The sequence below is a fragment of the Camelus dromedarius genome, chromosome 11 (assembly GCF_036321535.1).
Source record: "Camelus dromedarius isolate mCamDro1 chromosome 11, mCamDro1.pat, whole genome shotgun sequence".
Taxonomy (NCBI): Eukaryota; Metazoa; Chordata; class Mammalia; order Artiodactyla; family Camelidae; genus Camelus; species Camelus dromedarius.
This window is the reverse complement of record NC_087446.1, coordinates 53,781,298-53,803,661: the sequence shown is the minus strand read 5'-3', so window position 1 is coordinate 53,803,661 and position 22,364 is coordinate 53,781,298. Positions and strand designations below refer to the sequence as shown.

The window sequence follows — 22,364 nt, the reverse complement described above, 5'->3', positions numbered from 1 at the left end:
CCAGCCAGATTCCTTGGCATCTCACCTCAGTGCCCTCCGTCCCAGCTCCCTATTCTCTGCACCAAACATCCCCCCCATCTCTCCATCCTCATTCTCCTCCATACTCTTCTACTCCTGTCAGCGCTGCTGAGCGTTGCTGGAGAAACTCACCCAGCCGTGCAGACTGCTGCCATGACAAGTCCCTAGTTTCTGGCCTCAGCAGGGGTCACAGCTCTGGCCAGCAATCTTTGTAACGCCTCCAGGCAGCTCCCTCCCCATTCTTCTAAGCCCTGCTTCAAACCTTCCCACTCTCTTCAAGTACCCTACTTGCTCTGGCTTTCTTCCAGCAGATCAACTTGCCTCCTGACCCACCTAGAAAGTGAAACCAGCAGGCAAGACTTCTTCCCATCTCCCCTCCAGCCACAAGCTCGCGGGCGGCTGCCCTATGCCCTCCCCAGCTTCCCCCTGGCCCTGAAAAGAGGCAGCCCTTCTCTTGTGTCTGAGTCGGGACCCCTCCTTGTGCTCTCAGCTCCTTTTGAGGGACTGGGGCCCTCTCTTGGCCGGTCTCAGCCACATCTATGGTTTTCACTTCTCCCTCTCCTGGCTGCTTCTTTATAACATGCCTGGGTAATGGCAGAGTAGTGGAGAGACCATGGGTTTGGAATGCCTTTCCTCTTCGTCTCTCTTTCAACACTTTGCTCAAGTTTGATTCCTCTATGAAGCCAGCCCTGATTTTCCCCACCAGCAGTGGGGTGGGGGCGAGCTTCATAGAGAAGTTGGTCTTGGGTAAAGCCTGTGGCTACTTCTGGCTTTGGTTTCTTCGGTGCCTCCACTGTTCCAGTGCAGACTCCCAAGCTTGCTTTCTAAAGGAGTTTTTCAGAAAATGCTCAAGATTGAAGGAATGTGGCTGTGGGGGCAGTGTGGGTGACATTCCTCCCTGGCACGGGGGTGAGGGGGACTCCTTGTCCAGCGGCTGTCCCAGGGAACCTCAAGGGCATCTCTCCCCTTCCTTGCCCTCAGACAGAGCTTTAGAGGGCCTGGGGACAGACACTTACCAGTTCCTACATCCTACCTAGCTCAGTTTCTGCACCAGTACACCAGGCACCAAATAGCAGTTAACGCCTATCTTTTGAGAAACTTTGATTTTATTGTTTTACAATAAAGCGAAAGCGCTTGAACACTGCCATGCGTTCTGTACCCCTGACCAGTGCTTGATGCCTGGGACCTCAGTTTCCCCATTTATGGTGGAGATGATAATTCCCACCTCCCCATGTGTTGGGAGGAGTGAATGTACTGACGCCCAGGAGAATGTCTCCAAGTCAGAAAATGTTGGTTATTAGGATTGCCACCTTCCTCCCCACTCTATGAGACAGCTGCGAGGACTGTGCTGGGCTGGGAAGGGTCCAGGACAAGTGCAGGGCCGGCCCTTGTCTCCAGCTGGCCTAGAACAGAGCCTCCTGAGGCCCGCCTGGGACAAGGCTGTTCAGTCCCTGAGGGCAAGTGGACATTGGCCAGGACTTGCTCCTGCTCCAGCCAGCATGTCCCCAGACCCAGCCAGTCCTGGGCCCTAGAGGCATGCTTTGAGGTCACTCATGCTCCGAGGGCTTTTGTCAAGCCCCACATCTGGCTGCCTGCAGCTGCCTGTCAGGTGGCTGTGTGCTCTTAACCTCCCAGAGGTCTGTCTCTGGGCTCCTCAAATGACTGGGGTGGGTGTCTGTGGGGAGGTGTGTGTGTGTGTGTGTGTGTGAGCCCCCACATTTGATGGGCAATGTGGGCTCTGACTGGGGTCCTCTCTTGGTGCTTGGAGAAGGTAGGTGAGCAAGAAGGAGGGGAAGGAGGAGGGAACTGGAAGAGAAGAGAAGGGACAATAAAAACATGACAGAAAGGGAAGGATTCAAGGTAATTTCCCTTGCACCCCCTCACCCATCCCCACAAAAACTGGAAAGAGGAAGCTGAGGCTCAGAAAGGGGCTGAGAGAGCCCATCCGCCCAGCAACCCCTCCTCCTGTCCATCCATCTAGACAGCCAACCCCTGGTCTACTCTCTGCCTTTACCCCTAGTCCTCCTCCATCTCTCCATCACATCACATGTTCATCTTCCTACCTGGTGAAAACTGGCAGCTTCTGGGCACAGGCGGAGGGGGAGGGGGGAAGGCTCCTACAAGAGGATCAAAGCTCTTCCTGAGTTCTGTCTTCAGTGGAACAGAGGGTCAGAGGGGTGACTGAGCATGTGTGTACTTGGATGTGACACATACGTGTGCCTCTCTGGGAACACATGGAGCCAGACACCCAGGTCTGGTCCCCAGGGCCGCGTGAGAGAGAATGGGGGACAGATGATGAGGCTCTGCACACACGTGGAGTGAGCAGTCTATGCCGAGAAGACGCAGCCCTCTGGGTCTATCCTAAGGGCAGTGTAGAGTGGGCTCAGCGAGTGCGGTCTCGTGTGTGCGCAGGTCTTTGCCGCCCGGAGCGGGGCCTCGCGGGGAGGATCCGACACCAGGGAGCACGGCGCCCTCTGCTGGCCAAACAGCCCCAACTGCCGCACCCGGTCAGCCCCAAGCCCTAGGCAGACCCTCGCCCTCCGGCCCGCCTGTACCTCCCTCGGACTGGATGCCCCACCCGACCCTGAGAGTCTGTCCCCCAGACACCCACCGTTCATTGGATTATGCTCCCCTTGGGCCTGTCCGAGAAAGGAACCAAGTTGCTGGGCTGGATGGAGAGGCTAGCCTTCCAGTCAGGGCTGTGCCTCACCTGAGTCGTGTGTGGAAGGGTGAGAAGGTCTGATGCTCTCATCCACAGCTGATGGAGGAGGAAGCTGAGGCTCAGATTGGGGCTGAGAGAGCTGACCCTCCCAGCAACCCCTCTTCCTCCTCCTGTCCATCCATATAGACAGCAAACCATCTGTCTGTTCTCTGTCCTTAAATCCATAGTTCTCCTCCATCTATCATGTCACCTTGTCCACTCTCCTACCTGGTGAAAACTGGCAGCCCCTGGGCAGAGGGGGAGTGGGGAGAGGAGGAAAGGATCTCCTCTCTTCTGCACCCACTCCCAGACAGAGGGGTGTGGTGGAGTAGGGGTAGCTGCTTCTTGGTGTCCCAGGGGACCCACTCCTGAGAGACTCCCCTTGTCTCCCCACCCTCCACGCCCCCATCTGACTGGTGACCAGACTGGAGACTTGGGGAAGAGGAAGCACCGCAGCGGTGGATTTGGTGGACGAGGTCCCCCCCTGCTGGTCAGAGCTGGCACTTGCGCTAGGCTCTTGGGTAGGGGCAGGGGTGGAGGCAGTGGTTGGGGGAACTGACCCTTTACTGGGGCCCTGAGGTTCTGCCATTCGATGTTAACTGTAAGTGGGCCGTGAGGCAGGCAGGACAGGGCAGGGCCAGCTGCAGCTCCCATTTACAGACACTGAACTCAAGTTTGCAGGAGTTCTAGGGAGTCTGCCCCTCCTCACTCCCTCCCGGAGGGGCTGACCCTTGCCAGCCACCATCCATAGCTTCTCCCACCCCTTCTCAGACCATCTCCTGGCCCTACTGGCCCCCTTCTCTTCTGAAACAAAAATGAAAACCACATGGAGAGGCTCACACTCCAGGGAGAAGGGGAGCTCAAGTTCAAACTCTCAGGAGAGGGAGTCCCAGAACTGGGGTGTGGCTGAGGTCCCAGATGTGTACGTGCTGGATTCCCCTCAAACTAGCGAATTGAGCTCATGCTCTGGCGCACCTGGCCATGTTTGCACAAGCTTTTCTCTTCCATCCACTGTCTTATTGTATCCTCACCACAATCCAGGAAGTGGGTACAAGCACCCCCACTTTATAGAAGAGGTCATTAAAACTCAGAGAGTTTATGTTACCCTGAATCGCACAGCCAGATTTGACCTCCAAGCCAGACTCTGTAAGTCTGATATGTCCTGAGCTGCCATCTGACCCCTTCCCCACAGAGAGCAGTGCAGTCCTGGGAATCTCCCTCCCAACTTTCATCTGACCCCATAACAACCCTGTGAGGGAAACAGTTTTTATCCTGACTTTACAGCTTAAGAGACAGAGGCTCAGCGAGTTTAAAGAGGTTTCCTAAGGAGGGTCAGTGGCAGGGGGACAGTCAGGTCATGAGGGCAGAGCTATAGGCCTAGAGAAGGTGGGAACCCTGGCCAGTGGAGGTGGGGGAGAGGAGCCCCTGAAAAGAGTTGGGCCAGGAATGGCTTATGGGTGGGGGTGAGGGCAGGGGGCTTCTCCCTCTGAGCACAGGCTCCAACGTGGCATGTTTTTGGAACACAGCAGGGCAGAGAGGGGAGTCCAGGACTGTGCCTCCTCCCTGATGACAGACTTGGCTGGTCACCTCCTTGGCATCTCAAGGGGCTGCTGGCCGGTTCACTTCTCCTCCACCCTGCCCAGCACACCCTAGCACTGGTGCCAGGTTCTCCTCAAGTGGCAGGGACTTGACATAGCTGAGGAGGGAGGGGTGAGCAGAAGGGCGACTTGCTGAGGACCTTCCTTCTCTGCGGCCACCGCCCCTTCCTGACCTCTAGTTCTGCTTCTACCTTTGGTCTCTTTCTCTCCTCCCAACCGCATCTCTATGGCTCTTTAAGCCTCTCCTAGCCTCAGCTTCCCTGTCTCTTCACAGAGGATTGTGGAAACTGTGGAGGAGGGTGTGGGTGATGAAGAGGAGAGGTGATGAGCCAGAGTGTCCCAGGAGGAGGCTTCTGGGGAGCGATGAGGCCAAACATGAATGTCAGTGGTTTATTGGGAAGCCCCGACCCCAAACACCAGCAGCCCTACCCCATGCATCCTTGAGCAGAAATAAATAAAACGGCATTTAATGAACCAGTCTGCTTCCCTCCTAAAAAGCTCTGGGGAGGGTCAGCCTCTGCCGACACAGTGGCTGGGATTCCCCTGGCTCTTGAGGAGGGTGGCGGAAGGGGAAGGGATGCAGACCACTGGCCACCCCTTCCTGGCCTGACCCTGGGGCAGCCAGCCAGCTTGGCACTGCATTCATGATCTCTGAGCTCTGATCTCACTGCCCTGTCCCAGAGAGACCCCTTCCCACCAGACCCCAGACCCCATCCCCCACCCCAAGAGTCCCGTCATGTATTTCTGCTCCCAACTCTAACTGTGCAGCCTGGGGAGTCAGCACCTCCTCCCCAGCCCAGAGGACCCAGCCATGTGGAAAGGAAGCTTTGCTGTCATATATTTTCCCTTTTCCCCTGCAATTCAGGGCTGAGAGGCTGGCCCCCAGGTGACGCTGGTCAGTGGGCAGTCAGCTCCATGGTCTTCTTCCGCTCCTCCTGATGTTCCTCCCAGTCCTCCTCGGGCTCATACGTGCCCTTGACGATGGCCACACGCTCAGTCAGGCTCAGGGAGTTGGGGAAGAGCAGGTAGAAGTAGAGGACGGCAGCCAGGATAGCCCCCACGATGGGCCCCACCCAGAACACCTGGTAGAGACAGCGCGGAGTCAGGGGGCTGAGCCCCAGGCCTTAGAGAACAAGCCCTCCCTCCTTCAGAGGACAGAACCATGGGCTCTCGGAGGAGATGGACATACAGACTTCCAGAAGGAAAGACTTCTTCCCACTTCAGGGACAGACAGACTGAAACCCCACTCCCCAATGACAGGGACATGGACCACAGACACCCAGATCCTCAAAGGATACAGACAGATCCCCAGAGGGACAGGGCCCCACCAACCCCACCCTAAAGAGAGAGAAATGAACCTTCGGAGGGAATAGACGTGGAGAATCTCAGAGAGACAAACGGAACATCTCTCGCACTCAGGGACAGAGACAAACTGGAGAGAAGCCATGAGCTCTCAAAGGAGGTGACAGTTTGTCCAGAAGGACAGACCCACAGGAAGGCTCTCCCCACCCCTTCAATAGGGACAGATAAATAAAACATCAGAGATGACAGACACAGACCCTGCCCCCAGAAGGATAAAAACAAAGTCCTCAGAGATCAACACAGAAGGACAGATTCCCTTTCCCTCGCCTAGAAGAACAGACACACGAAGGCCCTACCCCCACAACCAGGGTCTCCTACCACGTAAACCTACCCCTGCCCTTGTTCTGGCTGCATCTCATCCCTTGCTATGTCCCCTTCTCTCTCCAGCCACTGCTCCCAGGGCCCACCCCCAAGCTCCAGCATCCAGAAAGTCCTATTAGCTGTCAGTTGCCATGGCCAGGTCTCCAGGCCCCTACTGCCAGGGAGCCAGGGGAGGACCCAGACTCACCCAGTGCAAGGGACTGAACCGCTTCATAATTACTGCAGGACCGAAAGAGCGGGCTGGATTCATGGAGCAGCCGGTGAAGTATATCTGGATAGAGAGAGGGAGGCGGTGAGGAAGGCATTGTGCTTGTCCACTCCCACAGGACTCTCCCAGGGTCCACCAGAAGATCAGGGGCTCAGCCAGGTCTCCAACTCATCTCCCAATTCCTAGACTGGTGACCTCTCCCTCCACAAGTCCCTATGCACCCCTCCTCTCCTCTCTGTCCTAATCTTGGGCTTGGTTTCCTGCCCCTACGCCAACTCCCACTCACTCCATCTTTCCTCAGACTAGAGAAGGTTTGAGGGGGTCAAGTCTGGGCCAGAGTACAGCAGCCCCACTTCAGGCCTGAACTGCGGGGCTCACGGTCCAGAAGGAGCTGCTCTAGGGGCCTACTATTTGCCCTGAGGGGCCAAGTGGCAGTACTGCTCACCCCCACAAGGTGGCCCAGTACAACGGACAGACCAATGGACAGGGCCGGGGATCCCACAGGGCTGGTGCGGCGGGTGTCGGTGGAGGAGAAGATGCAGAGTGCCAGCTGGAAGGTCAGAATCAGCTCCACCACCACGGCCTGGCCCGGAGTTATGTTGTTGTTGAGCTGCAAGGGGAGGGTGCGTTAGGAACCTCACCTTCTGCTGGCTCTATGGCCAGAGGTTGGGCGGACAGGACTTCTGATCTCCAGGGACACTCGGAGCCCAAGCTGCTGGAAGCAAGCCCTGTCACATCAGGGAGATCATTTGCCGAAGAGACTACATACTTCACAGTGGGAGCAAAGTTTGGAGCGCAGGCCCAACAGCAAGTGTGAGGGGAGCTGTTCCTGGACACAGGCCTTTCACTGGTTCTGCCCAGTCCCCAACCCCTGTAAGCTGGCATTTACCCTCCCTCCTGCGGGCAGCTGCCCAGTTTGCCTATTGCACCCCCAAGCCCGCCTCCCGCCCGTGCCTGATCCATTGCCAGTGCCAACCTCAACCCGTCTCTCCGGTGGGGCTGACTCACAGCTTGACAATGGCTGAGAAAATCCTCCTCTGTGTTTGATTAATGAACCCAGTTTGCATGAGACATGGGTGCTGAATCTGGGGCAGCGGGAGGAGGAAGCAGTAGGGGGCCAGGAGTGGGAAACAATACTCAGCAGAGACCATAGGCACTGGTACCACGTTAGGGGGTTCCCAATCATGGTTTCTAAATGCAGTCGCCCTGCTCCTGCTGTGGTGGGTTATGCTCATTCCCATGTAATGAGAATAAGAAAATGAGACCCAGAGAGGCTGTGGTCACTAAAGGCAGGATCACAACCATCAGAGACCTATGGTTCCATGAGACCACTCCCCTGAGGGGAGCAGTGAGGCACTCAAGAGGATGGAAGAACTCAGAGGTAAGACAGAAGAGACAGACATTTTCTGCAGAAAAGAGGGGCAGCAGGCAGCAGGAGAGAAGCTGGGATATGGCAGCATGAGGGGAGCAGGCAGAAGAGGTGGGTATCAACCAGAGCAGTGGGCTGAGGAGCACACACCACATCGGAGATTCATCTTCCTGGCCTTAGGAGGCTATGGCCTTTCTGGCGAGTGTGCAGTGGCCCACTCTGTGGCACCCATTCTGCAGATGGGGTTTGGGGGCCAGGTCTGGAGCCCACCCCAGGGTCCCTGCCCCACCCCCAGCCGCGCGGGCACTCACCGAGTTGACGGCCAGATTGCCCCGGGCATTGCTCGGTGCCAGCCCATAGAGGATGCCGGCCCCGGCAATGGCGCCCACCAGCTGGGCCACCACGTAGAAGACAGCCCGGAGCAAGGAGATCTGGTTGCCCACTAGGAGGGCCAGTGTGATGGCAGGGTTGATGTGGGCACCGCTCACGGGGCCCAGGGCCTGGACCAGGGTGCCTATGGCCAGGCCAAAGGCCACGGAGATTTGTAGGACGCTGGGCAGCGCCGACGGCCACGAGAGGGCCGAGGCGAGGCCGCAGAAGACGAAGATGAGGGTAGCCAGGAACTCGGCGAACACAGCCTTGAGGAAGGCAGAGGAGAACACCTCCTTCTTCATGGTCTGGCCTTCGCGGCCGCAGCAGGGGACACCCGTCGGGGCGGCGGCGCTGGGGGCGGGGGGCTGGCACTCAGGCTTGCTGTGCTCTCCGGCGCCCACGTCGCGGCAAGCGGCCTGGCTCGAGCCCTGCGGGGGCGTGCTATATAGAGGGCGGGCGTCCTTCGGCGAGGCGGGCGGGCAGTGGGCGGCTCCCGCGCTTGGGGGCCAGCGCGGCTCCCAGAGTGGGAACTTCTCGGCCGCCCCGGGCTCGCAGCTGACCCGGACCCAGCGCGCCCCTCCGCCCGGGCAGCGGCACGTCGGCTCGGGCCACGTGACCCGGCCAGCGGTGTAGATCGGCCCGGCGGCCTGGGACCCGCGCATTGTGCGCTCTGGGCGTCTCCCGCGCTCTCCTCTGCGCTGTCTCTGCTGGGCTCCCCGGGAGACTCGGCTGGGTCTGGACTCTCGCGTCCTACTGACCTCTGGGAGGCTGCCTCCGCTGGGCCTTTATCTCCGGCAGTGGTCTTCCCTTTTCTTCTGTTCGGGCCCTGGATCCAGCTCCTCCTTTTCCTCCTGCGACCCGGGCATCCTGACCCGACCTCACCCCCGGCAGGGCTGGAATGATGTGCTTCCCTGTGGACAGCGCCACCTCCACTCAGCTCCTTGCCGGCCGGTGGCGGGGGCGGGTGACCGGGCAGGGCGGTTCGGGGCGGTCCGGCCGTCGTCGGCCTCTCCCGGCAGGGCACTGGCAGGCCTCCCCGCTTGCGGCGGGGGCGTTTTGGGGAAAGTGGGCCCCGTGCCAGCCTGCCCCCAGCTCGGCAGTCCTCGACGCCGGGCAGCCCCGGGCAGTCCTGGGAGGAGGCGGTGGACCCCGAGAGGCGCCCACTCCTCCGCAGCAGCCGTCCCTGCTTCTCCAGGAGAATAGCCTTCTTGGAGAATCCCAGCGAGTCCCTGAAGGAGGTTCATAGGACTGGAGGGGACATACCGGATTCGGTTTTGTCTTGGGTCAGGGAAGAGGCCCCACGACGTGGGGGTCGGTGTGGGGCGCGGAGAGGGGGCAAGAGCACTCCGACTTCCCGTGCCAGTGTTGGTCTCTCCCGCCCTCCTGCCAGAGCCCACTCCCCTCTCTGTATCTCAGGTTTTCCTTCTCTTGCTCCTTAGTCTCCTCTTCCTTCAAATCTTCACTCAGTCTTGATTTTTTCTCCCTTTTGAAATCTGCCTCTCCCCTCTCTCCTTCAGTCTCTTTCTCCAAACCCTGTCTGCCTCTCTTTTTCAGTCTTTTGTCTCTCTCTTCAGTCTCCCTGCCCTTCTTCCTCTCTTTCTCTCTCTCTCTTCCTCTCTCATTTCAGTCTCCTTCTCAGGCCTCCCCCCAACCCCTTTTCAATTTCTCTGTTGTTACAGCCTTAGCCTTAACTCTGTCTCAACCTCTCTATTCATCTCTCAGTTTCTATCCACTCTCTGTTTCACCTTTCCCTGTCTCAATCTCTGTGACTTTCTGTGCATCTCTCCCTCATTTTCCATGTCTGCTTCTTTTACATGTTGTCTTTTTTCAGTTCCCCCAAAGCCAAGTCTTCCCACCCCCAGCCTGGGTGACACTTTCTTCTAGTCCTGTGCCCCCTCCCCACTCTTGCCCCTTCCCTCTGATCTCCCAGCTGCTCTCCCACCCCTCCCTCTTCCCACCCCCAGGTTAGGCATGTGAGGAATGAGGCTGGAGGCCCTCTAAGGCTTGGAAGAGGAGTCAGGGAACCACTCCCAGGATCTGCACTCAAGTGGAGTGGAGCTGCACTAAAGACCCCGCCACCATGCTGTGACATGTTTTGGGGAAGCATTTAGAGTAAAGCTCAGTAAAGTTTCTTCATGTTGTGACTGTAATTTTAAAAGCCCCCTAGGGCTCTGTATGGAGCAAAGTGAGAGGGTGCAGCAGAGGGAGAGAACAGGTGCTCCTCTGTCAGGCTGAGGGGAGGGGCCCGGAGGAAAGCCAGGGACCTGGAGGAACGGGCTCTGGGCTCCATGACAGCTAACAGCCAAAGAAAACAGAAGAAAACGGATGGAAAAAACCTCGCTATTGTTCCTGCTGGGCTCTGGGTTTCCTCGTGGAGCAACTCCACCCCTAGATCTCTCTTCTTAAGGCAGGAGGTCTCTCTGTCCTTCTGCCATGGGTCCTGAGGCCCTGCCTGTGGCAGAGCATGGCTGCTATATTCAGGATCTTCTTCTGAGGCTGGTGCAGACTGTTGCAGACTGGAACAATGACCCTGTTGACCCCAGAGGCCCTCGGGGGCCAAGTCCCTTCTCTGCTGAACCTGCCTCCAGTCTGCACCCTTCCAACCTTCGTTTTCATCCTCTCTCTTCAGGCACTGTCATTGTGAATCTGCAGATCTCAAACTCCATCTCTTGGAGTGGGAAGGACTCAACAGTGCCACCAGGGGAAGCTCCTACTTGAGGATTTGAGCCCAGTCCTTTACCACCAGCAAAGAGCTTTGGCCTCCACTGTGTGATTAAATTCCCAGCTGCCTGTGAGGAAAACCAGACTCAGAGGTTCTACCTTGCCCAATGACCTGAGATGGGACCCACAGTTTTGTCAGTCTGATGTGGCTGAAGGAGTCCCTACCTGTTAAGGTTGCTCAGATGTGGGCAACTGGTTACATTTCCTAAGCCTGAGCTTGAGACCCTTCCACCTTTCTCTAACCGTCAGAGTCACTCTGTCCCCAGGTTGTCACAAGAGCACCTAGATGCTGAAATTATCTTTGCCTTGAGCACTGGGACCCTCCTCTATCAGCCCTAGAGGAATGCTTTCCTGGGACCCCTCTGGGCTGGGAGATGGATCGCCCCATATGTGGCAGGGAGAGTTAGAATCACTCGTGGTGGGGGCCTTCCTCCTCTCCTGATAGTGGGCCCCCTGGATTCCCTGGAAACATTTGAGGGCTGGAGGTAGAAATGACAAGGTAATTGGCAGCAGGTGATGCTGCCAGGACTCCACTTATCCCCAGGGTTGGGGAAGAGTCACTCATTGATTCATTCTTTCCACAAAGATTTATGGAGCACTTACTATGTCCCAGGCACTGTTCTAGGCACTGGGGAGATATCCATGAGCTAGCAGACGCCTCCTTGTGGAGCTAAAATTCTAGTGAAAGGAGAGAGACAAACACTAAACAATGACATATGGAAATTATATGGTACAATAGAATCTGGTTAAGTGTTGTGGAAAAATTGAGTATGTCAAGGGGGACGGGGCATATAAGGGTAGGAGGGGAGGGTCTTTGAAATTTGAAATGGGTGTCCGTGTAGGTCTTATTGTGGTGACATCTGAGCAAAGACTTGAAGAGGAGAGGGAAAGAACTATGCAGGTATGGGGTGGGGGTGGGGGTGGGGGTAAGAACATTCCAGGCAGAGGGAGCAGCCTGTGTTGTAGGAGCAGAGGGAGCAAGTGAGGACAGAGAGGTGGTGGAGGTGGGCAGACCTTGTGTATCACCGAAAATGACAGCAGGATTCACTCAAGAGAATGAGGGAGACACTGAGTAGGAGACTGCTGTATGTTGACAAAGTTTTGACACGAGGCCTCTGCCACTGGGTTGAGAAGAGATGGGAGGGGCAGGAATGGGGACAGGGAGATGGTGGCCTGGCCCTGAGGTGGCAGGGTCGGGGAGGGGTACTGAAGGTGAGAGGGGTGGGATCCTGGATGCCTTGTGAAAGTAGAACTAACAGATGGATTCAGGGTTGGGTGTGAGAACAAGGAGTCACAGATGACTCAAGCCTTTTGGCCTGAGCAGCTAGAAAGATGGAGTTGCCATCAGCTGAGATGGGGAGGACAGTGGGAGAAGCGGGTTTGGAGAGAAGCGCAGGAGGACGGATTTGGACATGTTGAATATTAGGTATAGTCCCAGACCCTGGGGTCCCTGCCCTGACTTCCCGACACGGTGCTATCGCCAGCATGAGGGGACCAAAAGAGGCTGTCTTTTGCTCTCTCTGGAGGCCACATAGCCAGCCCATGTCTCAATGCCCTCCCTGTGGTGCCACCTGGGTCCCAGAGCCCCTCATGCCCATTTTGGCAGTGGGAATTTGCCACCACAGCCCTCCTTGCTTATTCAGCACTGAAATTACATCTGCACTGTTCCAAGCTGCAGCTCTGGGGAGTTCATGACATGCCATTGACCCTAGTCTGTCTTCTGGCATCTTGAACTCTATTGAGTATTTCTTTTTTTTTTCTGGGGGTGGGTATAGGTTTATTTATTTATTTTTAGAGGATGTGCTGGGGACTGAACCCAGGACCTCGTGCATGCTAAGCATGCACTCTACCATTTGAGCTATATTCCCCCCACAACAGAGCATTTCTAAGTTGTGAAAGAAACAGAATTTATTGGCAAATGAGCATTTATTGAGTGTTTACTGTGTGCAGAGTCCTGTGTTAGACTAAGTTGGCTGATGAGGGAAGATAGGAGGGTGCCATTTAAGAACCAGAGGAGCCCTGCCCCCAAAGGGCTCACAGTCCCTCTGGGAGGCACCACATAGATACAGAATCACAGCGTAAAGACACAAAACTGTATCGCAGTAACAGTGCAGGTATGAAGTTGTCTGGCACAAAGTGGGAGTATGAGGATGGAGGCAGCTGGGACTCAGTGGTCAGCCACTCCTCCCCTCAGCTCAGAGTCTTCTCCGTCTCCAGCTTGGGGACCTGAAGGGCTGTTCACCTGCCTCCATGCTGCCCTGCCTCGGTCTGGTTTGGGGTGTGTTTGACCTCCACCCTCCTCTAGACCAGGTGCTCTTCAAGGGCAGAAACCAGCCTGTGTTCTTTGTCCTTTTCCCTCTACCTGGCTGCATCTTCCCCAAGGCCCCGTGTCTACCACAAGGCAGCAGGCTGGGCTGGACAGGTCAGGATGTATGCCCTGGTTTCTGCCAGGGGCTCCCAGGAGGGGCCTAGGACTGGCCTCAGCACAGACCTGGTCTCCTCTGACTTCTGAGTGGAAATATCATGGGCTCTTGCATAAGAAGGCATGAGTTCAAGTCTTAGCTCCACTATATATATATATAGCTGTGTGACTTCAGACCAGTCTCTTAGCCTCAGCCTCAGCCTAAAATGGGAAGGACAGTATTCGTTCGGCCTGGGGTCGGGAGATAATCACAGGAGATGATATGGGAGTGCTTTGGAGAAAGTAAAACCCAGCATGGCTGTAGGCCATAGTCCTTCCGTAACCTGCCTGAAGTTTTAGGAGGATTCGATTGGCTAATACATGTAAAGAACCCAGCACAGAGGCTAGGTCACAAGAGATGCTTAATAGATGTCAGTTCACCCCCATCCTGCTTTGACCTCTGACTTCAGTGGCCCCAATCTGGGCAATCAGGTCTGGAAGTGGTGGGGAACTCACATTTAGTTTGTGGGGAGATGCAATCTAGGAAGATGAACAGACAAAGAGAGAAATTTGGCAACTTCTAGAGGGATCTGTGGGGGAGAGGTGACGTGAAGATGAAGTACCTGGGACACATCTAGGCTTGGCTCCTACCTCAGTGCTTTGCTGGCTTTGAACTTCCAGAACAAAGATGCTCAGCTGGCAGGAGTACAGCCCTAGAGGTCACTTTGGTCTCTGACTCGCCCCCTCCCATGGTAGTGAGGCCAGGTGACTGTCGTCAGCTATTGGGGATTGAGAGACTCATCTCCATAGCAACTATGGCCAAAGCAGGCTTTTTCTAACCCAAAGGGAGGTTTGGTCAAGGAAGACAGAAAAGAGCATAGGTGAGGAGGTGAGCACAATTACAGAGATGTGTTCTTCATATGCAGTCCATCTCTGAAAGGAGAGGAGACCCTTCAGAAGGGGCTGGAAGCTCTGGTGCACAGTGATGCTTGGTGCAGTGTGGGACAGACACAGATAGAAGCCTTGAAAGCATGGAGGCAACAGAGCATGGAGAAGGAGGCTCTGTTGTGTGTGATTCTCAGGTTAGCTATGCAGCAGGCTGGAGAGGGAGGGGAGAATGGACAGTCTGGGTGTTGGAAGCAAGGTGAGAACAGCCAGTGTGTGCTTAAGGTTAAGAGAGGTTGAAAGGCTGAATCAGGATGAGGCCAGCCCCAAACCCAACTCCTGCCTGCACCTTGGGGCCCCAGTGTTCTCCTTTGCTTTGGCCACAAACTGAAGGAGGTAAAGGAGGCCAAGGGTCAGGCCCCTTCTGCATTCTTCCCCCAGGAAGCAGAAATAATGAAATGATCCCAATAATGCGTGATAATGGTATGAGGAATTACAGTTCACACAGCATCTTTACATGCATCATCTCACTTAATCCCAGTTAATCTCATTTGAGAAACGGCACTGGCCTGGAAATTTAGAAGCCTAGCTCTAGATACCGACCTGCCTCTCTGGACAAGTCACATCCCTTCTCCAGCCCTGAGAGTGCTAGGCTGCTCTCTCCACAGTAACGTCCTGTGGTGGGAGCCGAAACGTGAGGGTAGCACTGGAGCTGAGGGGTGGAAGGGAGAGAGGGGCGGAAGAGCTGCTGCCTGCGGAAGAGGGTTGACCTTGGGGTGGGTGATGGAGGTGTGTTGCCTGGTGCCCGTGGTTTCATGCCTGAGTGTCTTGCCCAGCCAGCCATATGTACAGGGCGAGAGGGCTCACTTGCGAAACTGAGTGTCTCCTTTCAAGAAGTGTCTAGTTGCAAATCTCCCCCTTTCCCAAGAGAAAGGGCAGGGGCCCACAAAGGGCTTTTGTTTCCTCTGCTGCAGTGGGAGGCTAATCTCTGGGTCTGGAGGCCCCCAGGAGATGGGGTCGCATATATACATGTGCGGCATGCACACACTTATGCCCGTTTCCTCCTTGGGTGAGGTCCTTTCTTAGGGCAGGAAGGAGGTCCTTGGCCACTCAACTTTCATTTTTCCCAGAGGCCACTTCTGGAGTAGCTGTTCTCTGCTTGATACCTTATTGCCTCTAGCAATGCGTCCTGGCAAGTCTTAGGGCCCAGTGCTGCTGCATAGGGGAATTTTCCAGAAGGGGCAGGGTAGGGGTTGGAAATCAGTGCCCTCCCTTCAGCTCTCTCATGGTGGGCTCCAGACCCTCCCCTTCCCTTCTCTTGGGGAGCACACTCTCAGAGTTACTGGGGATAACTGGCTTCAAGGACTCATCCACTGCAGAGGAAGTGGATTTATTGCAGGTGGGGGAGGGATGGGTCAAGAGGGGAGTGAGTGGTGGCCAGCCATTGCACACTTGTGTCACCACAGGCACACCTGTTCACACTCAGGAGCATGCACAACCTTGCACATGGGGACAGAGAGGCACTGGGGGATGAGCTAGCAAACCTGATGCACTGTTCCTAGACCCCTGCCCCGCAACGTGGGGGTGTGTGCACTTCCCTCCACCCTACTCAGTACACTGTGCAGGCTCTCCAGAGTCTTCGTCTGCCCTCCCTCCCCAGCTCAGTGCCCAAGTCCCCAGCTCCTTGCAAGGGGCCGGGAGGGTCCACTAATCGCTGCCTGCAGCCTCAGAACAGGGGATCTGCCGGGCTCGCCGCTACCCCGAAACCCTGGTCGCGGCACTTCCTGGAAGCAGCTACTCTGCGCTGAGGGCCAGCTTCGGACTTGGGGAGAGGGGGTCCGGCGTGGGTGGCGGGCGGTCACCTGAGCTCCCCCGAGCTCCCTCGAGCCCGGGTGCGGCGCGCTCAGGCCTTGCTACCCCGCGGCGGGCTCTGCGGCGAGTGCAGCTCCACCGACTGCCGCCGCCGCACCTCGCGCTCCTCCCAGTCGGCGTCCGGCTCCAGCCCCTTCAGCACGGCCAGGCGCTCCGACAGGCTCTTGGAGGACGGGAACAGGATGTAGTTGTACAGGAGGGAGGCCAGGATGCCGCCGACCAGGGGTCCGATCCAGAAGACCTGGAGGCGAACGAAAGGGCGGCTTGCGGGAGCTCCTCTCCCGCACAGCATTGAAAAGAGGCCTCACGCAAAGAAGGCAGTCATACGCGTGTCCATGTAATTAGTAATGACAACACCAGCCACTGGGAAGACTTGGTAGTTGGGGGTTAAGGGTGCGAATTCAGAGCAGACTGCCTGAATGAACTTGGACATGTCACCCTCTCTGTGCCTCAATTTCCTCACTCTAATAATACCTCCCAGGGTTGCGAACACTAAATGAATCAATATTTGCAAAGCAATTAAAATGAGTCCTGGCACATACTAAATACTAGATAAATGCTAAATAACAGAAATATATTACCTCATATAAATATTACCATTTATCGAGTTCTAGGCACTGCATCAATCTTTGCAAAAAGCCATAGCAGTAATTGCTCTTATTCTCACTTACAGATGCGAAAACTGAGTCTTTGGTGTCAGACCTGAAGGGCTCACCCAAGGCTCCCCCATGCCCCAGGAGGAGGACTGGGGAGGGTTTGCTGATCCCACTCCACTCTCCTCCAGCCCTTGCTGAGATGGGTTTCTGGGGGAGGGGAAATCAGGGAGGTTTCAGTCATTACCCAATGGTCATCGAATTTGCCGGTGACGACAGCTGGAGCCAGGGAGCGGGCAGGGTTCATGGAGCAGCCGGTGTAGTGGATCTGCAGTGGGAGGCAGGGGTCAGGGAGGGAAGAAGGTGAGGACAGGGCTGGGAGTCTTGTGCCCCTCTCCAGTGCTTGACCTCAGCCTAAAGGGAATCCACGCGATGGACAATTAAATTCATGTTATATTTACAGGGCTCGCTATTCACTTGAAGTTGGAGGGATACCTGTCCCTTCGTGGTATCTAAGAATCAAACCCTCTGGGGTGTTATCTGTCCCTCTTGGGAGTTCTGTGTATCTGTCCCTCTGGGGTGTCTTTGTGTCTGTCACTTTTGGAAGTTCTATGTATCTGTCTCTAGAGTGATCTGTGTGTCTGTTTCTTTGGGGAAGGTCTGTGTGTCTGTCCCATCAGGGAGGCTGGAACCAGTGGCCATGACCTACCCCAAGGAGGTGGCCCAGGGCCACAGAGAAACCGATGGAGAGGGCGGGGGTACCCAGGTTGTCTCCACGGCGCTCATCGGTGGAAGCGAAGATACAGAGCACCAGCTGCAGTGTCAGGAAAAGCTCCACAGTGACGGCCTGGCCAGCAGTTGAGTTGTTGCTAAGCTGGGGACAGAGAGGGGGGTGGGGGGGCACACTGAGCATGCTCCCTGTACTGGCTCCACCTTCCAGCCCACCTGCAGTCAAGGCTCCAGATAGGCTTCCGGGCTGGGAGCCAGAACACCAGGGCTCACCAGCCACCTTGGTCCAAACTACTGATGTAGTTTGTTCTGTGTTCCCCAAGTCAGAGGTGAGGAAACTGACTCCATAGCCCTTGGGTTTAGGGCCTGTGGTCGTGTGCCTACAATGTGAGAGGAAAAGGATGCTGAGATCCAGAATTTCTGTTTCCTGAAGAACAAGGATGGAAGAGGTTTTGATTGCAGCAGGAAGCTTTAAGCCAGGTAATAAGAACTTCCTCTCTATTTAGGCTATGAGATAGACACTGGTGTAATGAGAAGACTGTGGTCTTTCTTCCTGTGGCCAAAGGGCTCCCAGAGACAGGATCTAGGAACTTTGCTCCGGGGATGGTCCTAGTGTAGCCCCTCCCCTTGTGAGTCTAGGGTACAACTCTTTCCTCTAATCTTTGCCTGTTCCCTTGAACTTGCCTGTTCCACACTGTGTTTCAGCCCTCAGTTTTGCCCTGTGGGTTTGCTCCCTGCATATTCTGTGGACATTGGGGTGCGGGTACTGTGATGCTCCCACACACATGTGGGGTGCCCATGGTCCCAGCAGACCTTGCCTTGGGTAACGAGAGAACCTGGAGCTGAGCAAAAATGTGATTTCATAACTGGGCCACACCCAGTACTGGATTTCTCTCTGGGTTTTGTCATCCTGTGCCCTACACCCTGTCCTCTGGATCTGGGCACTGCACCAGGTGGAGCTGTGACAGCTCTGAGCTCCCATGCTCCTTCTCTAGGCCTTGAACCCGCACCCCTGGGTCCTAGCCACCGGGCTGGAACTCTTGCATCTTTCTAGAGTCTAATCTCCCTACCCCCACCCCCACCCCCAACACTGCCCCTGTCTTCCAGCGTCTGAGCCTATAGTGGGGACAGTGAAAAGAGCTTTGAAGGCAGGCACTTTGGGGCCTCTGACTTGCTGTGGGACCCTATTTATTTCAGTCTCAGTTAGGCTTTCTGTAAAATGGCAGTAACAGAATGATCCTGGAAGACCGTGTGAGGACTGGAAATGACAGGGTAGAGCCCCAGCCCCATTCCCTCTGGTCAACAGCTGATCTAAGGGAGGCAGTGCGGGTGTAGGTTTGATGTCAGAAAGCTCTGGGTCCATTTCCAGGTGCTAACACTGGTTCTGTGACTTAAGTCAATTGAGTGCTGAACCTTAATTTACCACTCAGGGTGGAGGATCCCAGAATTCACCTTACAGAGTGGTACCAAGACTGAGGTGAAACCTGGCCCAGCACAGAGCAGGTACGCATCGATGGTAACTTCCTGGTGGATAGACTGGGTGACCTCAGAGGACACCCGGGGTAGCCATGGGGGTCATCTAGCTCACACTACCCTCAGGACAAGTCAGCCCCATTGTTGCCCGACTCTAGCCGGGAAAGTTCTTCCCAGTTCCTCAAGATGGTAAATGCTGTGCAGTAACTTGTGGGGAGCCTCCCCAGACCCTTCCCTTTTGAGGGCCCCAGTCAACTGTGAAACAGTGGAGAAGGACTGCCTGTCCCCATGGCCCCTTAACACTCCCATTGCCCTACTATTAGAGGAGATTCCCCAGCCACACATTCTGAGACTTTCTTGGCCATGGTCTCAGGAAGTTCCTCTTTCAGTCTGATTGGACCTCATCTTGCTGCAAATTGAACTAATTTCATTCTGAATGGAAATGGTCACATTTCTCAGTCTGTTCAGCCTGAACACCCAGCCTCATCATATTTCCCATTTTGAAGAAGAGAGAAATTCCAATGGGAACCCCTGGCCCTGCATGAAGAAAGGCCACCTGTGCAGAGGAGGGGATGACCGCACAAGACTCTTCAGAGACATAAGCTCTCTTACCCAGTGGCTCCGGGGTGGAGAAGGCCAAGACATGAAAGAGGCATTTGCCGTCCTGGCCTGGGGTGAGTGATGGAGCAAGAGCTGTGCTGAGGGGACACAGACTACCCCTTCCCACCCATGCCCTCAGATGCCCAGGCCTAGCACAGACCTAGTAGTGGGGGGTGGGGGTGGCTGTGGTGGGGGGAGGGGCTCAGCCCCAGAGTGCCGCAGGTGCCCGATTCGTCGTGCAATCAGCAGCTAGCTCACGGGCTCTGGGGGCCTTCTCTGAGACCTTGCCCCTTCAGCTTTCCCCTGGGTTTGGGTGCTTTCTCTGGGGTTGACCAACTCTAGGACTTTTTAGCCTGTAACTTCCCTTCTCTGAGCCTCAGCTCCCTCATGCTTAAGACATGGAGCTTCTCCTCCCTCCCTCGAAGGGTTGCGGTGAGGTATCAGCAAGGGGCTCCTGGGGAGCCCCTGCCAGGAGGCTTGTACACGGCAGATGCTGAAGAAACGTTGGGTCCTTCTACCCTCGAGAAGACCCTGCGGGCCAGCCCTCTGAGGTGCCTCCTGGCTCAAAAAGCGCGTCTGCTTTGGGGCCCTGTCGTCCTCCCAGTTCTAGCGTAGCCCTCACTGGAATGCAGGCAGCAAGTCAAGAGAAACCTTGAAACTCTTCTTCCTCCTTGAGGTTCAGGGCAGAGGGTACCAGCAGACCCGTGTATCCCGCCTCTGCTCTGACATCACTGCTCTTTCTACCCTGACTCCTGTGTCAACTGTGTTCCTGGTTCCAGCATTTCTGCCTACCACCCACCCCAACCCCGCTACCCCGCTCTCCCTGCTTCTCTCTCTCCCCACCCAGACCCCCACCCAGATCTGGTCCCTCCCCATTGCATCCTTTACAAGGGACTTGCCAGGATCTGCCCTTGTGGAAAGGACGTTCTTACTACTCACAGCATTGATAGCCAGGTCCCCTCGGATGTCTGGCGGTGTGATCTCATGGAGCAGAGCAGCCCCAGCCACGGCCCCCAGCAGCTGGGCAGCCACGTAGAAGACAGCTCGGAGAAAGGAGACATGGCAGCCTACCAGGCAGGCCACAGTCACGGCGGGGTTGATGTGGGCCCCGCTGACATGGCCCAGAGCCTGCACCAGGGTGCCAATAGCCAGGCCGAAGGCCATGGCAATCTGCAGCACAGAGGGCAAGGCCTGTGGCCAGTTGAGGGCTGAGCCGAGGCCAAAGAAGACAAAGAGGAGAGTGGCCAGGAACTCTGCTAACACTGCCCTGGAGAAGGCTATGGACCGGAGTTCCCACATGCCGTGGAGCCTTCTGTGGGCTGCCCTGGTTGTCTCAGGGCAGGGAGCTTAATGTGCGAGTGAGCTCGCTCTCTCTCTCTCAGGGTCTCTGGGGAGGCTGACCATGTACATTTATAGGGTCCTTCCATCCTGGATTTGGACATGTGAGATGGAGGTGGAGTTTGGGCCAATATCTCTTCTCCCGTATGGCTGCCTCCTGTCCCCACTCCCCCCATCCCTGCCTATCAACATGCCTATCGCCCCATCTTGGACTTCACAGCTGACTAATGTTCCCTATTAATGAGCTCCAGATAAGGGCTGACGTCCCCTAGTTTTCCGTGTTTGTTTCCTCAGCTACCCCAAGGCTGTTGCTCCAAGGCCTCTCTACCCCCACCAGTTCTGTGAGTGGGGGTTCTGTAGGGGGTGGTGCCAAACCCCTCTCCCTGATTCAAACTGCTGGCCAAGGCAGAGGCAGCACCTTACAAAACTAACCATGAGAGAGACTGTCAATGCTACCCCTTCTGGGGATTGGGAAGTTCTTCCTGCTGTCTGACCTCTAATTATTCCTTCTTGCAGGGGATGGAAAACAACTGGTTGGCTGTGACATGAACCGTCCAAGGCATAAAGGTTTTCTGTCTCTTCTGTGCTTGCTTTCTTGCAGTCAATCACCCATAAGTCATTAAGCTTCACCTGCTCTCTGGAACCCCAGCCAAATAGCAGCTCCCATTGCCTAGAGGCAGGAGGTGGTTTCAGTAGCATTGGGATCCTGGCCCTGGGTGATGGAGTCAACCTGGGGTCGACTGAGGAAGCTGTGGGCTTCCATTCCATGGTCCATCTCCATGATTTAAAAAAGGGATGATAAACCTACATGGGCTTGGGGTTTAGATTAAATGAACTAATGTATAGAAAGTGCTCAGGGCTGCTCAGCTTAAGCTGTCAATTAATACCACCTCTTATTAATAGCATTATTTCACTCTGAGGAAAATATGACTCCCCAAACTCACATATCAAGAATCTGTGACAGGCTCTAGGCACCTCCTGGAGCTCAGAGTCCCCCAGGCCACAGGGGAGGACATTTCTGTGGGGCAGTGAGCTGTGCAGTCTCAGGGAGTCTGCAGTGTTCCGGCCTCAGTGCCCATGCAGCTGGCCTGGTATCCTGCCATCAATGCCGCTCCGGCCTGGGTCCTAGGAGACATTTAGGTCTCGGAGTCCCTTGGCCCCACTCTGTGGCTCTTTAATCCTTCCAGCCCTGCTGCCCAGCCTGGGGACCTGAAGGTAGGGTCAGGCTCAGAGTGTGATTAAGAGGACCAGCTTCTGGATCCTGCTCTACCTCCTGTCCAGCAGTCCCAGGAATGGAAATCTGAGAGCGAAGGGAGACTGCAGAGTGAAGCACCTTGTATTGCTGTGTGCCCTCGGATGGGCTGTGCACCCTTTCTGGTCAGAATGTTCATGGTCTTGAGAAAGACAGTGGCCCACTAACCCATGAGTCTCAGCAGGATCCCCACAACCCAGTCAAGTGAAAATCTCTTACCTCCCGACAAACCCAGAAGTGTCATGACTTCTCTCTGTAGCCCATTAACCCCTAATCCCAATTTGTGTGTGTGTACATGTTGGTCATTCAGTCACACAGTCATAAATTTAGAACACAGTGGGATCTCTGAGTTCATCTAGCCTATGAATCTCATTTTACAGATTACAAATTGAAGTCCAGAGGGATTGTGACTTGCCCATGTTCTGGTCTAGACTCAAGTCTGGAAGGAGGGGAGGGTGCCAACCACGAGGGGGCCTCTACTTTGCTGTGCTTTCCCCTTGAGCCAGGTGGAAAGTGTTCTTGAGAAGCAGGAGGGTTCTAGCAGTGGTTCC

General features: G+C 55.7%; 2 protein-coding genes across 2 annotated transcripts; both read right to left on the bottom strand.

Moving 5' to 3' along the window:
* Window positions 1-4,693: 4,693 nt before the first annotated feature.
* LOC105097191 (aquaporin-5) lies at window positions 4,694-8,895 on the bottom strand. Its single transcript, XM_031462601.2, has 4 exons — window positions 7,889-8,895; window positions 6,654-6,818; window positions 6,188-6,271; window positions 4,694-5,399 (listed from the first exon to the last, which is right to left on the bottom strand). The coding sequence occupies exons 1-4, from the start codon at window positions 8,609-8,611 to the stop codon at window positions 5,214-5,216; spliced, it is 1,158 nt and encodes a 385-aa protein (XP_031318461.1). The 5' UTR covers window positions 8,612-8,895; the 3' UTR covers window positions 4,694-5,213.
* A 3,682-nt stretch (window positions 8,896-12,577) lies between these two features.
* Window positions 12,578-20,652, bottom strand: LOC105097193 (aquaporin-2). The gene is made up of 4 exons (XM_010989704.3): window positions 20,163-20,652; window positions 17,131-17,295; window positions 16,669-16,749; window positions 12,578-16,069 (listed from the first exon to the last, which is right to left on the bottom strand). Exons 1-4 carry the CDS (start codon window positions 20,520-20,522, stop codon window positions 15,860-15,862), a joined length of 816 nt encoding a protein of 271 aa, XP_010988006.1. The 5' UTR covers window positions 20,523-20,652; the 3' UTR covers window positions 12,578-15,859.
* Between the last annotated feature and the right edge of the window lie 1,712 nt (window positions 20,653-22,364).